The 19128-nt window shown below is 44.5% G+C and overlaps 1 protein-coding gene across 8 annotated transcripts; it reads left to right on the forward strand.

Moving 5' to 3' along the window:
* The first annotated feature begins 17 nt into the window (after positions 1-17).
* Positions 18-17918, forward strand: LOC115204059 (PH and SEC7 domain-containing protein 1). Of its 8 annotated transcripts, none has more exons than XM_029769315.1 (17): positions 18-102; positions 1069-1356; positions 3082-3175; positions 3609-3781; positions 4377-5051; positions 8335-8425; positions 8949-10158; positions 10343-10423; positions 10553-10724; positions 12167-12256; positions 12395-12438; positions 12669-12841; positions 12953-13023; positions 13176-13321; positions 13541-13685; positions 17175-17321; positions 17460-17918. In XM_029769315.1, the coding sequence occupies exons 5-17, from the start codon at positions 4530-4532 to the stop codon at positions 17742-17744; spliced, it is 3177 nt and encodes a 1058-aa protein (XP_029625175.1). In that variant the 5' UTR covers positions 18-102; positions 1069-1356; positions 3082-3175; positions 3609-3781; positions 4377-4529; the 3' UTR covers positions 17745-17918. The 8 variants fall into 8 exon arrangements, with proteins under 8 accessions (XP_029625175.1, XP_029625176.1, XP_029625171.1 ...); XM_029769316.1 differs by having other exon boundaries at positions 1069-1198; positions 1296-1356; positions 3082-3781; XM_029769311.1 differs by having other exon boundaries at positions 3082-3781.
* Positions 17919-19128: the final 1210 nt, after the last annotated feature.

Here is a 19128-nt window from a genome sequence, read left to right on the forward strand (position 1 = left end):
CTAGCGCCTCTCCCTCTTCTACCGCCTCCGCAGGCAAGGAGGACGCATTGCATGTGTGTTACCCGTCGATTCAAGTGTAGTAGGCAACCAACCACCTGGCAGGTAAATGTACATGTTTAATGTTATATATGTGATATATTTAGTGCATTCTTTCGAGGGCGGCTTGTAGTAGCTTGTTTGTTGATTTGACACGTGTTTACAGTTCAAGAAGCATAGACCCAAGTCATACATGTCACAACAACTAGCCCTGGCTACAAGCGGCGCGTCTTAACAACATCATTCATCAAGTCGACACATGCAAAGTGGTTCTGTTGAACTGTTTTGTTATTTTGAGGTTTCCATGGAACAATCCTTAGAAAAACACAGTGGGAATGTTGTCTTGGAATCAGTAGACCAGGGGGAATATGGTCCACTGGGACTCACAAGTATTTGCTTCAAAGGATGCCTACAGTGCCCTGACGCTCGACCAGTCCACTCCCTTGTGTCAGTCAAGACTTTCAGGAATGAAGTTGAGGCACTCCCCTAACCTGTGGCTGAGTTATATTAAGCTGGTCCGGTTGGACCGGCCTATGACCGGTGAGGGAGGAGTGCCATGCTCAAATCAAACAGGAATCTGCAGCGCTTGGTTATGTTGTCAACAGCATGATCCATCGTTCAGAAACATGCATCTATTTTCCATAAAATGTATGTTCACATTTTCAAACTAGTTGTCATTGGGAAGGCAGCTTAAGCCTTTTTATCAAAAAATATTTTAAAAAACATACAAAATCCTACTCATTCGTCCACCTTTTGTTTTGAGTCGACTTCGCTGTCGGCCAGAACGAGGCAGCTGGCTCATGCCCGGGAGCAGCACGGTTCCAAAACGAATGCAATCACTTTTCACCCAGTGCAAAGTATGCCTGCCCGGGCCAGCGTTATAGAATCCCCTCAATGTATGCTTGTGCGCATCTGTGCCTTTAGGCTGTGGGCGGGCCCAATGCTCTCAGGTGTCTTTGTGCTATTTCGCTCCCTGCCAATCACAATGTGGCTTTTCTTTCTTTTTGTTGCCTCTTTCCCTGTTTTTGCAAGGCATATCCATGTTGCAGAGGGAGGTGGAAGTCTGGGATCTGTTGCCTGGAGATGAGGTATCTCTCACAGAGGAGGAGTGGACTAGGACTTGCATGCATCCTCTGTGACACCCCAGGCTGGCTAGCGCTGTGTAAGTGAGAGAGGCTAGAAAACATGTCATCTGAGGGATTACACCTTGTGCACTAAGCTGTCTGTCGACATGGCAATAAAGAGGTTTTCCCCCCCAGACTGACTTAAAGCCTTACTAACTCACTGGTCATATGATACCCCCTGAGAAGGCTTTAAAGGGTAAGTCCAAATTGAAGTTTACTATGTAAATGGCAAGTGTTACTCTCTGAAAGTAGTTTGTGTTTGAGTTTTTAATGATCTCAGGCATGTTATTAGTTTGCTGACAGCAGTAGTGTTTATTATCTGGTGTTTCCACACATGAATAATATATATTAACCTTGTTATCTTGTTGGTGTTGATGGTTTCATTCAAGTTTGGGGTTTGATTTGTGCATCGTTGTACTTGCCATGTAGAGCCTTTGGGTGTGTTGTTGAAGAGTCAATGTGGTTACAGTCAGTTTGGCATCTCACTCTGATAGACTGTCTCAACAGTTCGAGTCCCATGCATAGTGCCTGCCAATACAATGGTCCACTGGTAGGGGATGATCCACATAATCACTGGGACATCCACAAGTTCATGTAATGGTTCATCAGCTGCACTAAACCTTTGCCATTGCCTTGTCCCTGTTTATTAGACCTTCATTTCCTGAATTTGGTTCAAATATGCTCAACAAAAATATAAATGTAACATGCAACATTTTCAAAGATTTTACTGAGTTACAGTTCATATAAGGAAGTCAGCAAATTAAAATAAATTAATTAGGCCCTAATCTATGGATTCACATGACTGGGAATACAGATATGCATCTGTTGGTCATAGATACCTTAAAGAAATGGGACTCACAATGGGGCCTCAGGATCTCGTCACGGTATTTCTGTGCATTCGAATTAACATTGATAAAGTGCAATTGTGTTCATTGTCTGTAGTTTATGCCTGCCCATACCATAACCCACCACCACCATGTGTCACTCTGTTCACAACGGTGACATCAGCAAACCGCTTGCCCGCACGACTCCATACACGTGGTCTTTGGTTGGAGGTACTGACAAATTCTCTAAAATAATGTTGGAGGTGGCTTATGGTAGAGAAATTATCTGGCAACATCTCTGGTGGACCTTCCTGCAGTCAGCATGACAATTGCACCTTCCCTGAAAACTTGAGACATCTGTGGCATTGTGTTGTGTGACGAGACTGCACATTTTAGTGGCCTTATATTGTCCCCAGCACAAGGTGCACCTGTGTAATGATCATGCTGTTTATTCAGCTTCTTGATATGCCACACCTGTCAGGTGGATGGATTATCTTGGCAAAGGAGAAATGCTCACTAACAGAGATGTAAACAAATTTGTGCACAAAATGTGAGAGAAATACATTTTTTGTGCGTATGGCACATTTCTGATATATTTTATTTCGGCTCATGAAACATGGGACCAACACTTTACATGTTGCATTTCATATTTTTGTTCAGTGTAGTAATGCTGGTAATTTAAAGGACACAACTGAAATCTCTCTCTTATTAACTTTAAGAACCTGAAGACTTAATCACCAGCAACATTCAAATCCAAGGTCAGAGATTATTGTTGTTATTACAACAAACAATAGATAGGCCTGTATTGTGCCTGCATGAAGGGAACAATGTTCCTCTAATTAGATAACTGTAACCTATGACCTGAATACCTTCAAATATTATACCTAAAGAAAGATGATGACTTCTATGAGCGAGTCACTAGTCTTTATCCAGACTGCAAAGTAAGAGTAATCTAGTTTATACATCACACACATGGATCTTTATACAATCTCAGAGATCTGAAAATCTCATTCACACAGATTCAATGAGGAAGTATGGGGTGCAAAAATAAAGTATCTATCTAACATAAGTTTATACCGTTCTTTACTGTCTTTAAGTGGAGCGCCAGCCTAGCACCCTAACAGGAAATGAGAAGTGAGCACCCACACAGGAAGTGTGGCCAAGCACGGTCCCGGATGTTGGTTATGTGATGTGAGTAGACTATTGACAAAAAGGCTGAGAGACTGAAAGAAAGAAATGGAGTGAAAGTTTATATAGAGGGAATAGGAGGTATTTAAACCCTTTTCCATGTCACCCTTCTTTTGATGACCGTGCAATTCTGAAGACTAGAGGCTTAGTATAAGGCTTCACATGAATTGTTACAAAAATGCTGTGTTTATATCAGGTAGTGTCCTTGATATGGATCAACAACATACTACTGTATATCTTAACTGATCTCCTCAGGGTTGTTCCATGGACCATGACCTATACATGTACATCATGGTAGCTCAAGTTGATGGTTAGCAGTAGACATGAATATTCAGGATACAGTGAAACCGCTCACACCCCCACCATCTGGCTCTCACTCTCTATTTCTCTCCATCTTTGCTCTCCAACTTCTCTCTCTCTCTCTCTTTCTGTAAAGGCTGCTCTTCTGTGGTCAGGAAGTAAATGCGCCTCTGTAATGTTTCAGCAAAAGTCATTGCAAAGCACATCCGCTGTGCCACGCCAAAAGAGAGTGAAGTCAACAGGGTTTATAAAACAACCTCTTCCTTAAAATATTTGAACTGGATAGTGTTTGGTATGCAGAAGTGAATGGTGAGTGTTGGCTTACATTTTAATATGTTTAAGAGACACTGTTTGTCATTGAACTGTGCCTATTTGTGTATGATGTGTGAGCGTGACATGAGCCACCACTGGTCTAAATTTTAGGATGTTGGCTTTCTGTCAATTGAAAGAGTGCTAATCTCACACCCTAGTCCTTTTTTTTTTTTTTAAATAATACAATTTACAAATTGAAATTTCACACTAATATTCTTGATATATGAGTCAGGTGTTGGGGAGTGTTGGAGTAGATTTTAGCCTGCAGAGTAGTATTTCCTCTTCGATTTACTGTACCTGTTTAGGTTGGCTTTCATTTGGCAGATGACTCAGTTCGCCACATATGTTTATTTATAAACAAGTGCCAGAATGATTGATCTCCTCAAGGTGTACTTAAAGAGAACCTGTCTTTAGCTAAACATATTGTCTTACTGATTTATTTTCATTTGAACATTAGCCCTTTACAAACACTACTTGTTTGACATTACTGTGGGAATTTATGAGCGAGTCACTAGTTAGTTTGAATGAATGTTTTGCCATATTTTATTGTACGTGAATGTTCTTGCTTTACGGACCTCGTGCACATAACTAGGGCAGCACCGGAAGCTAACCAACCACAGGAGTCAACCATGACAGCATCACTTTGACCTAATTCCAAGATGGATGCCCTGCCCAGCACAGAGGAACGAGACTAAACTAAGTTGAGACATATCTCTCTGCTTAGGACTGAGTGAAGAGAGAGGTTATGGAGGGGTCTAGGGTGCGCTCTCCTCTCCCAGACCTCAGGGAGCCAGACAGCCAGACATGGCCCAATATGGATCTCCCACTACAGAGCAGGCCACTGGAGGAGGCTATTGGGTGGAGAGAGATGGAGGAGCAAGTGAACCTGATGGACAGGGAGAAAGAGGGTAACTCTCTTCAGACTGAGGAGCCAGAGGAGCACTGGGATTCCATGACTTTACCTGTGTACCCCATGATCCATCCCAGTGTCCCTCTGTCCTTTGCCACGGTGCAGTGGGACATAACCGACCTCTCCCCTGACATGCCCTACCCCATGACTGACAGCCCGGCCGATGAGCTGGACTCCAGTGGAGCGGCCAGTCTGGACTGGACTGTGAGTCCCCTGTCCCACCACCAGCAGCAGGAACATCAAGCCTGTGTAACAGGAATCAACATAGAGCTGTCTGTCCAGGAGAAGACACATAATCACAACGGACCGGAGCAACAGCTGCCTTTGGACACAGACCAGAGTGAAAGCTCCCCTCGGGTACGTCAGGCAGACAGGAAAGGATTGTGGTTATGTGTCTGTTGTCATTTGAGATTATGTTGCTGTGTGTTTGGGTCCATTTGTGGACCTTTATTTCCTGTGTGCATGTGTGTGTTTGTCTGTGAAAGTACAAGAGAAAGAGAGTATTTAGGATGAGAAATGGCTCTACCTCTGTCTATTCATAGATTATATACCAGCATTTAGGTTTCAGTCGTAGGTTGAGATGAGGTGGATGGAATGTACCGTTATACAGTACCAGTCAAAAGTTTGGACACACTTACTCATTCAAGGGTTTTTCTTTATTTTGACCATTTTCTATATTGTAGAATAGTAGTGAAGACATCAAAACTATGAAATAACACATATTGAATCATGTACAGTGAGGGAAAAAAGTATTTGATCCCCTGCTGATTTTGTACGTTTGCCCACTGACAAAGAAATGATCAGTCTATTATTTTAATGGTAGGTTTATTTGAACAGTGAGAGACAGAATAACAACAACAAAAATCCAGAAAAACGCATGTCAAAAATGTTAGAAATTGATTTGCATTTTAATGTGGGAAATAAGTATTTGACCCCCTCTCAATCAGAAAGATTTCTGGCTCCCAGGTGTCTTTTATACAGGTAACGAGCTGAGATTAGAGCACACTCTTAAAGGGAGTGCTCCTAATCTCAGTTTGTTACCTGTATAAAAGACACCTGTCCACAGAAGCAATCAATCAATCAGATTCCAAACTCTCCACCATGGCCAAGACCAAAGAGCTGTCCAAGGATATCAGGGACAAGATTGTAGACCTACACAAGGCTGGAATGGGCTACAAGACCATCGCCAAGCAGCTTGGTGAGAAGGTGACAACAGTTGGTGCGATTATTCGCAAATGGAAGAAACACAAAAGAACTGTCAATCTCCCTCGGCCTGGGGCTCCATGCAAGAGCTCACCTCGTGGAGTTGCAATGATCATGAGAACGGTGAGGAATCAGCCCAGAACTACACGGGAGGATCTTGTCAATGATCTCAAGGCAGCTGGGACCATAGTCACCAAGAAAACAATTGGTAACACACTACGCCGCGAAGGACTGAAATCCTGCAGCACCCGCAAGGTCCCCCTGCTCAAGAAAGCACATATACATGCCCGTCTGAAGTTTGCCAATGAACATCTGAATGATTCAGAGGACAACTGGGTGAAAGTGTTGTGGTCAGATGACACCAAAATGTAGCTCTTTGGCATCAACTCAACTCGCCGTGTTTGGAGGAGGAGGAATGCTGCCTATGACCCCAAGAACACCATCCCCACCGTCAAACATGGAGGTGGAAACATTATGCTTTGGGGGTGTTTTTCTGCTAAGGGGACAGGACAACTTCACCGCATCAAAGGGACGATGGATGGGGCCATGTACCGTCAAATCTTGGGTGAGAACCTCCTTCCCTCAGCCAGGACATTGAAAATGGGTCGTGGATGGGTATTCCAGCATGACAATGACCCAAAACACACGGCCAAGGCAACAAAGGAGTGGCTCAAGAAGAAGCACATTAAGGTCCTGGAGTGGCCTAGCCAGTCTCCAGACCTTAATCCCATAGAAAATCTGTGGAGGGAGCTGAAGGTTCGAGTTGCCAAACGTCAGCCTCGAAACCTTAATGACTTGGAGAAGATCTGCAAAGAGGAGTGGGCCAAAATCACTCCTGAGATGTGTGCAAACCTGGTGGCCAACTACAAGAAACGCCTGACCTCTGTGATTGCCAACAAGGGTTTTGCCACCAAGTACTTAGTCATGTTTTGCAGAGGGGTCAAATACTTATTTCCCCCATTAAAATGCTAATCATTTTATAACATTTTTGACATGCGTTATTCTGGATTTTTTTGTTGTCATTCTGTCTCTCGCTGTTCAAATAAACCTACCATTAAAATGATAGACTGATCATTTCTTTGTCAATGGGCAAACGTACAAAATCAGCAGGGGATCAAATACTTTTTCCCTCACTGTAGTAACCAAAAAAGTGTTAAACAAATCAAAATATATTTTAGATTCTTCAAAGTAGCCACCGTTTGCCTTGATGACAGCTTTGCACACTCTTGGCATTCTCTCATCCAGCTTCATGAGGTAGTCACCTGGAATGTATTTCAATTAACAGGTGTGCCTTGTTAAAAGTTAATTTGTGGAATTTCTTTCCTTAATGCATTCGAGCCAATCAGTTGTGCTGTGACAAGGTAGGGGGGGGGGGTATGCAGAAGATAGCCCTATTTGGGAAAAGACCAAGTCCATATTATGGCAAGAACAGCTTTCAAGTAACAGACACATCTCAACATCAACTGTTCAGAGGAGACTGCGTGAATCAGGCCTTCATGGTTGAATTGCTGCAAAGAAACCACTACTAAAAGACACCAATAAGAAGAAGAGACACGAGCAATGGACATTAGACCGGTGGAAATCTGTCCTTTTGGTCTGATGAGTCCAATTTTGAGATTTTTGGTTCCAACCGTCGAGTCTTTATGAGATGCAGAGTAGGTGAATGGATCATCTCCGCATGTGTGGTTCCCACCGTAAAGCATGTAGGAGAAGGTATGATGGTGTGGGGGTGCTTTGCTGGTGACACTGTCAGTGATTTGTTTAGAATTCAAGGCACACTTAACCAGCATGGCTACCACAGCATTCTACAGCAATACGCCATCCCATCTGGTTTGAGCTTAGTGGGACTGTCATTTGTTTTTCAACAGGACAATGACCAAAAACACACCTCTGGGCTGTGTAAGGGATATTTGACCAAGAAGGAGAGCGATGGAGTGCTGCATCAGATGATCTGGCCTCCACAATCACCTGACCTCAACCCAATTGAGATGGTTTGGGATGAGTTGGACCGCAGAGTGAAGGAAAAGCAGCCAACAAGTGCTTGGCATATGTGGGAACCCCTTCAAGGCTGTTGGAAAAGCATTCCAGGTGAAGCTGGTTGAGAGAATGCCAAGAGTGTGCAAAGCTGTCATCAAGGCAAAGCGTGGCTACTTTGAAGACTATAATATATACACTTTTTTTTGGTTACTACATGATTCCATATGTGCTATTTCATAATTGTGATGTCTTCACTATTATTCGACAAAGTAGAAAATAGTAAAATAAAGAAAAACCCTTGAATGAGTAAGTATGTCCAAGCTTTTGACTGGTACTGTACATATCAGTCATCTGAGAGCCAGGTCCCTTCTGTCTGAGTGCTGATCATCCCACCTCTTTCTCAATCACAAGTTTTCCCCAGCTTGATGTTTATTGTTGACAGCTGCTTTTGCAATTCCAGGCATGTGATACACCAAGGCCATATGTGGAGGAGCATGCAGCACACACACAAGAAGAGGAGGCTTCAGCACAAGAGCTATTTGAGGACCATGGTGAGTGCAGACCGAAGTCACTTTCGCAAATGCACCATGGGCATACTCTAAGATTTTTATTTTAACATGTGTTGACATATTCTGATAGTTGCTACCCCTTCAAATGCATTTGACCTCTCACCTCTCACTTTGACTTGATCATATAGTATGTAGAGTGCAAAGGATGTTGGTGGCACCTTAATTGGGGAAAACAGGCTCGTTCTAATGACTGGAGCTGAAAAGTGGAATGGTAACATGGTCCCGTGTGGCTCAGTTGGTAGAGCATGGTGTTTGCAACACCAGGGTTGTGGGTTCGATTCCCACGGGGGACCAGTACGGGAAAAAAATAATGTATGAAATGTATGCATTCACTACTGTAAGTTGCTCTGGATAAGAGCGTCTGCTAAATGACTAAAATGTAAAATGTAACAAATGATGCCATTCTATTTGCTCCCTTTCGGCCATTATTATGAGCCGTTCTCCCCTCAAAAGCCTCCTGTGATATTGACTTGGTCGATTTTAACATGGGTGTCTGTGTGTTCAGACTCTCTTTCAGGGAGATGTCCATGGCCAGAGGAAGGGATTGGACAGTCTGTGACAGAGGAGACTGTCACACCCTCTGACATAGATCCTAGCTCTGTACAGACAGCAGAGTCCGAGACTAGGTCGGATACTGAGAGTTTAGACTCTGTGCCGGGAGAGAAACAGGAACAGATTGGCACAGTCCTGACTATACAGATCAACCCGGAGCAAGGATCCAGCTCTACGGACTATGAGGAGAAGGAAGAGGAGGAGGAGCAGACTGTGACTAATTTATCTTATAATGGAGATTGTGACGAGCAGACAGAACAGATAGGACAGTCAGAGGGGAGGGAACAGTCGGACAGTGAGGAGGAATCAGAGACTATAGAACTCGTAGAGCACCTGCTTGAGTCAGCTGAACTGAAAGAACAGTCAGAACTCTCAGAGAAGTCTGAACACAGTGGGCAGTCAGAGCCTAACCACACAGAACAGAGTGAATATGGGAACAATACCGAGACAACGGAGCAGCCAGAAGACTCTGAGAAACTTCTAGAGTCCGACCAGGTAGAGCATTCAAATCAGTCAGGGGAGGAAGACCAGCAAACTGAAGAGGCCCATTTACAACAGGCAGAACAGTCAGAAGTGACAGACCAGTCAGAACAATCAAAAGAATCAGAGCAGACGCAACAGCCAGAGCAAACTATGCACTCGGAGCAGACAGACTTTTCAGTGCAGGCAGAACCATCACAGCAGACAGAACACTCTGAAGATTCTGAGCAGTCAAAACAATCAGGGGAGATGGAGCAGACGGAGCAGTCCGAGCAGACAGAAAACAAACCAATACATTCAAAGCAGTTAGAAGAATTACTTTTCCTTTGCACAGAGGAGCTTGAACAGACAGAACAGTCAGACCAGACAGAAGACCAGAAACACTCAGGGGCTGAACAGCCAGCGCAGACTGCACTGACTGAGTTGACAGAAGAGCTTGAGCAGACAGAGCAGGTAGAACAATTGGAACAGAAAGTGTGTACAGAGGATTCATGTTTGCTGCCCAGGGAAGGAAGTGGAGAGCAACTGGAGTCTCAGGTACAGCAGATAGAGGCCTCAGAACCAGTGGTGGTCCATATGAATGGTGGAGGTTTGGACAGGGAGAAGGCTTGCAGGCTGGCTGAAAGACTCTACAGGCTGGACGGGATCTACAAGACAGATGTGGTCAAACACCTGGACAAAGAGTAAGACCAAAGGCTGCAAAACATGGAGTGGCCACACTTTACATTACATAGGTCTTATGCAGTAGTAACTATCAGGGTAATGATCCATGCTAGTAAGTACTTTCTGAGTTTTTTGTCCTCATAATGTGTCACCTTGAGTCATGAACTTGACCTGTCTTTGTCTCCCGGCCCCTCTCTAATTCAGCAATGACTTTAGCCGAGCCGTTGGGGAGGAGTACCTCAAGTTCTTTGACTTCACCGGTCAGAGACTGGACCAAGGCCTGAGGTAAGTCCTTCACACTTTCTAATTAGATTTTTCCTAGTTCACTGTAATAGTAACAAGTAATGGTCTCAAATTAGCATCTTCCATCTGTAAATGATGTTATATTTCCTTTATTTTGCCCTCCTCTCCCAGGTCTTTCCTGAGGGTGGTGGTGCTTATCGGTGAGACCCAGGAAAGAGAGCGAGTGCTGCAGCATTTCTCCTGTCGATTCCAGCAATGCAACCCTCACACCTTCTCCTCTTCCGGAGAAGTACTCACACTCACCTGTTCTGTGATGCTTCTGAACTCTGATCTGCATGGACAGGTGAGTCCTCACTTCACTGCAAATGTGTTGGTATTTAGGGTTTTGAATGTATACACAGTTAAACCAGGGGAGGACCATCCTCCTTAGTGAATTTCAGAAAAATAAAAAGAGTGAAACAAAACAAAGTTATCCTTTTTAGATAAAGCTATACTAAATATTTTCACGTCACCAAATAATTGATTAAAATACACTGTTTTGTATTAAAAGTCTTCCAACCTATCAGAGCTCTTGCTGTATGAACTGACATGTTTTCAACTCAATCAAAGGATCAGAGAATGAATCTAGTACTGAAAGCATAAGCTACAGCTAGCTAGCACTGCAGTGTATAACATGTGGTGAGTAGTTGACCCAAAGAGAGAGTGAGACAATAGTTGAACAGTTTTGAACAAATTAATTTTTTTTTTAATGGAGAAGCAAAAGAGAGCGAAAGCTAGCTATATTTCATTGTGTTTTTTTTTTACTTACCTATCTAGCGAATGCAGCTAGCTAGTTTAGCCTACTCAAATTCCTGGCTCAAACAGAGAGGGATGCTATGTTAGCTGGCTATGGCTATCCAACACTGTAACTTTTCTAAGTCAAGGTACGCTTTTGGTTTGATTTATTCCCAACGGGGCCCAACGGTGTAACCGCTTGCTGTACACTGTACTGCAAGATTGTAGCGGGTTTATTGCGAGTTAGTTAAAATACTTAGCTATGTTGACTATGATGTTAGCTAATATTGTGACAACGATGTAGGCTGTGTGTAGCGGTTATGGTATGACGTTTTGTTTTGGAAAGGATTTTTGCCTGGTCAGCTACTGTATTGTGCACTGAAGTTGAAAGGAAAATGTGAGAGGAGAGCGTGTAGATGCGAGAAGGAATTATACAATGAGCAAATGACCATGTGGCTGCTATGTGGCTGCTATGTGGCTGCTATGTGGCTGCTATGTGGCTGCTTTGTGGCTGCTTTGAATTGAACTGTTTGTGGTGTTCAAGGGTTTATTTATTCTGCTGATTCTGTTGAAATACATTTCTTAAACAGAAGAAAATGGAATGAAACGGAGTTAAACACCTGAATTTGGCCAATAGAAACTCTCGTTTGCGACTGTTGGACTACTGATTACGCCTTAGATCAGCTAGATGCAGGCAAGAGTGTGCAAGGCAGTATTGAATGTGTCACGGTCTGTCACCTTGATTACTGAAAAATGTCTCTCGACCTGTGCACCTACGTTGTAAACTTGAATTTGTTGTCTAGGTTGTAGCAACCTCATGATGGGTTTAGGGAAAATGTGAGTATCATGTAGTAGCCTAAACCTATCGATGTTACATTGAACTGGGTGAATGGAATATGAATGACAGTCATCCAATATGCTGTGATAGAAATAAGATCATCCTCATAAGAAATAAAATTAAACAGCACTGACCGCTACTGAGTTAAACATTGTTTTTGTGTCTGTCCTCAGAATGTGGGCAAACCCATGTCTGTGTCCAGCTTCCTGTCCAACCTGGATGGGATGAATGAGGGTGAGAACTTCAGTAAGGAGCTGTTGAAGGTAAGATTATCCTCCTCATTCTACACCTACTCAATATTTCAGTAGATACTGTTAACTGATAGAACAGTGTCTATAGCAGTCTGAAGTAGCCCGTTTTAATGGAAGACTTCAGTGTCCTTTCTCTTGTTTCTTTCTCAGGCTCTCTACAACTCCATTAAGAACGAGCCTCTGGAATGGGCAGTGTAAGTAGTCTGACTTAAGAACAAGGTAGTGGGTAGCATTATTCTGTACTATTTACCACCACCTTTTCAGTCTCCCCTTGGACATGGCTGATTTACATACAGCTTCCTCTTCATGTTGCTTTCTCCAATATATTGTGGTTGTGTTACACCTCTCATACTTTCATTGTTTTTAAATTTCCTCTCCATTGCTTCTTCATTCCTCCCTTCATCTCGTCAATCGCCCTGTTCAGTGATGAGAAGGAACTGAAGAGCTCCATGTTGTTGGCGGAGGACGCTAAAGAGGACGCACCCTTGCGCTCCAAGAGCAACCCGTTCCAAGATGTGCCGCATGACAAGAAGGCCACAGTGTTCAAACAGAGCTTCCTCAAACGCAAGGCCCACGCTGACATCGATGGCAAACGCAGTGAGTTGGACTGTGACACTGTTTGCACGAAACCATAGGAACTCAAATATCAAGGCAATAAAGTGTGTAAAAAGCGTCATAGTGTTTTGATAAATCCTTTGTGTGTGACAGCTCCTTGGGGGAAGAGAAGCTGGAAGATCTTCTATGGAGTGCTGAAGGGAATGGTCCTCTACTTACAGAAGGTTAGAGTCTCCTCCTCTTCCTCCTCTCCCTCATCTTGTCACCTCCTCTTATTCCATACTTTCCATATCACGGCCTCATGATAATGTTCTGGATGCCTTTCACACGAATCCCTCCCTGCTTGTTACCCCATCCAACCTCTTCTCCCCCTCAGGATGAGTATACGATGGAGTGGCAGAGTACAGAGGAGGTGGTCAGTGTGCACCATGCCCTGGCAGAGCAGGCAGCAGACTACACTAAGAGACCACACGTCTTCCGCCTGCAGACCGCTGACTGGAGGGTCTTCCTCTTTCAGGCCTCGTGAGTCTATGTAGTATGTATGTTTGAGAGACCGGAACTGTATCCATGTAGTATTGGAGTTGTGAATTTACATTTGTCACACAAAGGACTAATGTGTTTGGCGGTGTGAAGGAACAATCGAATCAATCAGGATGCAGCAGTCCAATAATCCTGTGACTTTATGTACAAAGATATGATTAGATATGTTTTCTATGTGCACGGTTCCCTTGTTGTCCCCAGCTCCACAACAGAGATGATTTCATGGATCAGCCGTATCAACCTGGTGTCAGCCCTACACTCCTCTCCTCCCTTCCCTGCTGCCGTGGGCTCTCAGAGGAAGTTCTGCAGACCCATCCTGCCTGCCTCACAGTCTGCGCACACACTGGTACTGTACTCACATACCCTCTTGGTTCACTCTCTGTAGTCCCAACTGCTTTGTTTTAGTACGTTATGTATTCATCTTTGTGGGGTGTGATATTTAGGAGTCTAGTAGTACGTTGAGACTGTGAACTCAGCAAAAAAATAAATGTCCTCTCACTGTCAACTGCGTTTATTTTCAGCAAACTTAACATGTGTAAATATTTGTATGAACATAAGATTCAACAACTGAGACATAAACTGAACAAGTTCCACAGATGTGACGAACAGAAATTGAATAATGTGTCCCTGAACAAAGGTGGGTCAAAATCAAAAGTAACAGTCAGTATCTGGTGTGGCCACCAGCTGCATTAAGTACTGCAGTGCATCTCCTCCTCATGGACGGCACCAGATTTGCCAGTTCTTCCTGTGAGATGTTACCCCACTCTTCCACCAGGGCACGTGCAAGTTCCCGGACATTTCTGGGGGGGGAATGGCCCTAGCCCTCACCCTCCGATCCAACAGGTCCCAGACGTGCTCAATGGGATTGAGATCCGGGCTCTTCGCTGGCCATGGCAGAACACTGACATTCCTGTCTTGCAGGAAATCATGCACAGAACGAGCAGTATTGCTGGTGGCATTGTCATGCTGGAGGGTCATGTCAGGATGAGCCTGCCGGAAGGGTGCCACATGAAGGAGGAGAATGTCTTCCCTGTAACGCACAGCGTTGAGATTGCCTGCAATGACAACAAGCTCAGTCCGATGATGCTGTGACACATCGCCCCAGACCATGACGGACCCTCCACCTCCAAATCGATCCCACTCCAGAGTACAGGTCTCAGTGTAACGCTCATTCCTTTGACAATAAACGCGAATCCGACCATCACCCCTGGTGAGAAAACCACGACTCGTCAGTGAAGAGCACTTTTGCCAGTCCGGTCTGGTCCAGCGGCGGTGGGTTTGTGCCCATAGGCAACGTTGTTGCCGGTGATGTCTGGTGAGGACCTAACTTACAACAGGCCTACAGTGAGGGAAAAAGTATTTGATCCCCTGCTGAAAATCACACCTGCGGGACAGGTACAGGATGGCAACAACTGCCCGAGTTACACCAGGAATGCACAATCCCTCCATCTGTGCTCAGACTTTCCGCAATAGGCTGAGAGAGGCTGGACCCAGGGCTTGTACAGTGAGGGGGAAAAAAGTATTTGATCCCCTGCTGATTTTGTACGTTTGCCCACTGACAAAGAAATGATCAGTCTATAATTTTAATGGTAGGTTTATTTGAACAGTGAGAGACAGAATAACAACATAAAAATCCAGAAAAACACATGTCAAAAATGTTATAAGTTGATTTGCATTTTAATGAGGGAAATAAGTATTTGACCCCTCTGCAAAACATGACTTAGTACTTGGTGGCAAACCCCTTGTTGGCAATCAGAGGTCAGACGTTTCTTGTAGTTGGCCACCAGGTTTGCACACATCTCAGGAGGGATTTTGGCCCACTCCTCTTTGCAGATCTTCTCCAAGTCATTAAGGTTTTGAGGCTGACGTTTGGCAACTCGAACCTTCAGCTCCCTCCACAGATTTTCTATGGGATTAAGGTCTGGAGACTGGCTAGGCCACTCCAGGACCTTAATGTGCTTCTTCTTGAGCCACTCCTTTGTTGCCTTGGCCGTGCGTTTTGGGTCATTGTCATGCTGGAATACCCATCCACGACCCATTTTCAATGCCCTGGCTGAGGGAAGGAGGTTCTCACACAAGATTTGACGGTACATGGCCCCGTCCATTGTCCCTTTGATGCGGTGAAGTTGTCCTGTCCCCTTAGCAGAAAAACACCCCCAAAGCATAATGTTTCCACCTCCATGTTTGATGGTGGGGATGGTGTTCTTGGGGTCATAGGCAGCATTCCTCCTCCTCCAAACACGGCGAGTTGATGCCAAAGAGCTCCATTTTGGTCTCATCTGCCCACAACACTTTCACCCAGTTGTCCTCTGAATCATTCAGATGTTCATTGGCAAACTTCAGACGGGCATGTATATGTGCTTTCTTGAGCAGGGGGACCTTGCGGGCGCTGCAGGATTTCAGTCCTTCACGGCGTAGTGTGTTAACAATTGCTTTCTTGGTGACTATGGTCCCAGCTGCCTTGAGATCATTGACAAGATCCTCCTGTGTAGTTCTGGGCTGATTCCTCACCGTTCTCCATGATCATTGCAACTCCACGAGGTGAGATCTTGCATGGAGCCCCAGGCCGAGGGAGATTGACAGTTCTTTTGTGTTTCTTCCATTTGCGAATAATCGCACCAACTGTTGTCACCTTCTCACCAAGCTGCTTGGCGATGGTCTTGTAGCCCATTCCAGCCTTGTGTAGGTCTGCAATCTTGTCCCTGACATCCTTGGAGAGCTCTTTGGTCTTGGCCATGGTGGAGAGTTTGGAATCTGATTGATTGATTGCTTCTGTGGACAGGTGTCTTTTATACAGGTAACAAGCTGAGATTAGGAGCACTCCCTTTAAGAGTGTGCTCCTAATCTCAGCTCGTTACCTGTATAAAAGACACCTGGGAGCCAGAAATCTTTCTGATTGAGAGGGGGTCAAATACTTATTTCCCTCATTAAAATGCAAATCATTTTTGACATGCGTTTTTCTGGATTTTTTTGTTGTTATTCTGTCTCTCACTGTTCAAATAAACCTACCATTAAAATTATATACTGATCATTTCTTTGTCAGTGGGCAAACGTACAAAATCAGCAGGGGATCAGATACTTTTTTCCCTCACTGTACAAGCCCTGGGTCCAGCCTCTCTCAGCCTATTGCGGAAAGTCTGAGCACTGATGGAGGGATTGTGCATTCCTGGTGTAACTCGGGCAGTTGTTGTTGCCATCCTGTACCTGTCCCGCAGGTGTGATGTTCAGATGTACTGATCCTGTGCAGGTGTTGTTACACGTGGTCTGCCACTGCGAGGACGATCAGCTGACCGTCCTTTCTCCCTGTAGCGCTGTCTTAGACGTCTCACAGTATGGACATTGCAATTTTTTGCCCTGGCCACATCAGCAGTCCTCATGCCTTGCAGAATGCCTAAGGCACGTTCACGCAGATGAGCGGGGACCCTGGGCATCTTTCTTTTGGTGTTTTTCAGAGTCAGTAGAAAGGCCTCTTTAGTGTCCTAAGTTTTTTCATAACTGTGACCTTAATTGCTTACCGTCTGTGAGCTGTTAGTGTCTTAATGACCGTTCCACAGGCGCATGTTCACTAATTGTTTATGTTTCATTGAACAAGCATGGGAAACAGTGTTTAAAATCGTTACCATGAAGACCTGTGAAGTTATTTGGATTTTTACGAATTATCCTTGAAAGACAGGGTCCTGAAAAGGGGACGTTTCTTTTTTGCTGAGTTTATGTACTCTAGTTCTGCTGGGCCAGGTATGGTAATCTGATACTAGATCTATGGTTAGGGACACTTTCTACCTGGAGTGTGTTCTGAGCCTGTTCACTGAGCCTGGCTCTCTGCTGCCCCCTGCAGGAGAGACAGCTGCAGTCCCATGCAGGCATGCTGGAGTCCTTCCAGGAAGACCTGGCCTACCTGCAGCAGAGTCTCCCTGACGGGCGCAGGGCCAAAGCCAAGGAGATGGAGGAACACCGAGTCAGAGAGGAGTACCTGCAGCATGAGGTGTGTGTGTGTTTTATCTGCATATTTATGTGCATATGGGATTGACCACAATGTTAAGCTCTGTGACAGTATCGTAATGCAGGCTACATTTTTCCCCCTTCACTCCATTAGAGGTCTCATTCCTTCCTCTCCCTACAGAAATGTCGCTACGAGGCCTACATCCAGATGCTGGAGGTCTGGAAGGGTTTGAACCAGTCAACCGAGACTGAGGTGGGAACCAGCGAGCTCAGCCTGTTTGACAGAGCTGTGTGTAAGGACACAGTGGATGAGGAGGGGGAGGAGGGAACCCTGAAGAAGTCCCACTCCAGCCCCTCCCTGGATCTGGAGATGGCCTCGCAACCCGTGGTCAAAGTTAAACGCAACATCTCGGAGAGACGGACCTATCGCAAGATCATCATACCGAGACGCAACCAGGACATATGAGGGCAGGTGTCCAAAAGTGAGACACATATAACTCTGACATGACTTTTCAATGGCTTTTTTTTAGGACAGGGACGATGTGTTACTCCCAAGCACTGTCCTTTTAAGTTTTCATTTTCAGCTTGCACTTATTCAGCAAGAAGGCAAAGGTCAATAAAACAGAATGCATCCCTCAGGGATCTTGTTTGAGTCCTTTTGTTTGTAACTTTTATCTTATGAAGAGAGAATGTATTTTAGTTCATATTCGTGCACTATCAATTTAACAAAATTAATTGAACCTCAGAAGTGGATGTTTCATGCTAACGGGTCAAAAAGAGTAATAGAATCAAATCAAATGTATTTATATTGCCCTTCTTACATCAGCTGATATATCAAAGTGCTGTACAGGAACCCAGCCTAAAACCCCAAACAGCAAGCAATGCAGGTGTAGAAGCACGGTGGCTAGGAAAAACTCCCTAGAAAGGCCAAAACCTAGGAAGAAACCTAGAGAGGAACCAGGCTATGAGGGGTGGCCAGTCCTCTTCTGGCTGTGCCGGGTGGAGATTATAACAGAACATGGCCAAGATGTTCAAATGTTCATAAATGACCAGCATGGTCAAATAATAATAATCACAGTAGTTGTCGAGGGTGCAACAAGTCAGCACCTCAGGAGTAAATGTCAGTTGGCTTTTCATAGCCGATCATTGAGTGTATCTCTACCGCTCCTGCTGTCTCTAGAGAGTTGAAAACAGCAGTTCTGGGACAGGTAGCACGTCCGGTGAACAGGTCAGGGTTCCATAGCCGCAATGAATGTCTCCTAACGATTTTAATCCCCCAAAACCCACATGGACCTACCTACACCTATGAATTTGCTGTGAAACGTTGAGATTCCTATTTATTTCTATTAGAAATGTGTCTCTGCAGTTACAAAATCTTACTCTTTTGCTCTGTATGGCCAGTGTGGAACTCTAGCCACATGAGGGTGCTATACAACAGTGTATCGCACATCAAATCAAAATGAAGGCCTAAAACAGTTTGAAAAATTATGTCAATATGCTCATTCTAGTTATGCAGTCTTGTATCTTCTATGTAATTTTATATAAACCTATTTGGATTTCATCTCCATGAAAGACTACCATCACATTTCACTGTAAGTTTCACAATTATTTGATTAGGCTTCTTGAGTTTAGAATCAAAACAGTTAAATTACCCATCCCAGTTCTTTGAGCTGCCAGTCACGTATGCCGTTGTCAATAAGAATGGCGAAAAGGGATTTAATAGTTTTTTGATCTCTCGTGGCACGTGGAGGAATTCTGGGCCGTTCTTTTTCAGAGGGACATCTTCAGCCGCGGTCAGAAAAGGATGTTTCAGAAGACCCTCACATTGCTCCTTAACGTCACTGTTATGG

This window comes from Salmo trutta, chromosome 12, assembly GCF_901001165.1.
Source record: "Salmo trutta chromosome 12, fSalTru1.1, whole genome shotgun sequence".
Taxonomy (NCBI): Eukaryota; Metazoa; Chordata; class Actinopteri; order Salmoniformes; family Salmonidae; genus Salmo; species Salmo trutta.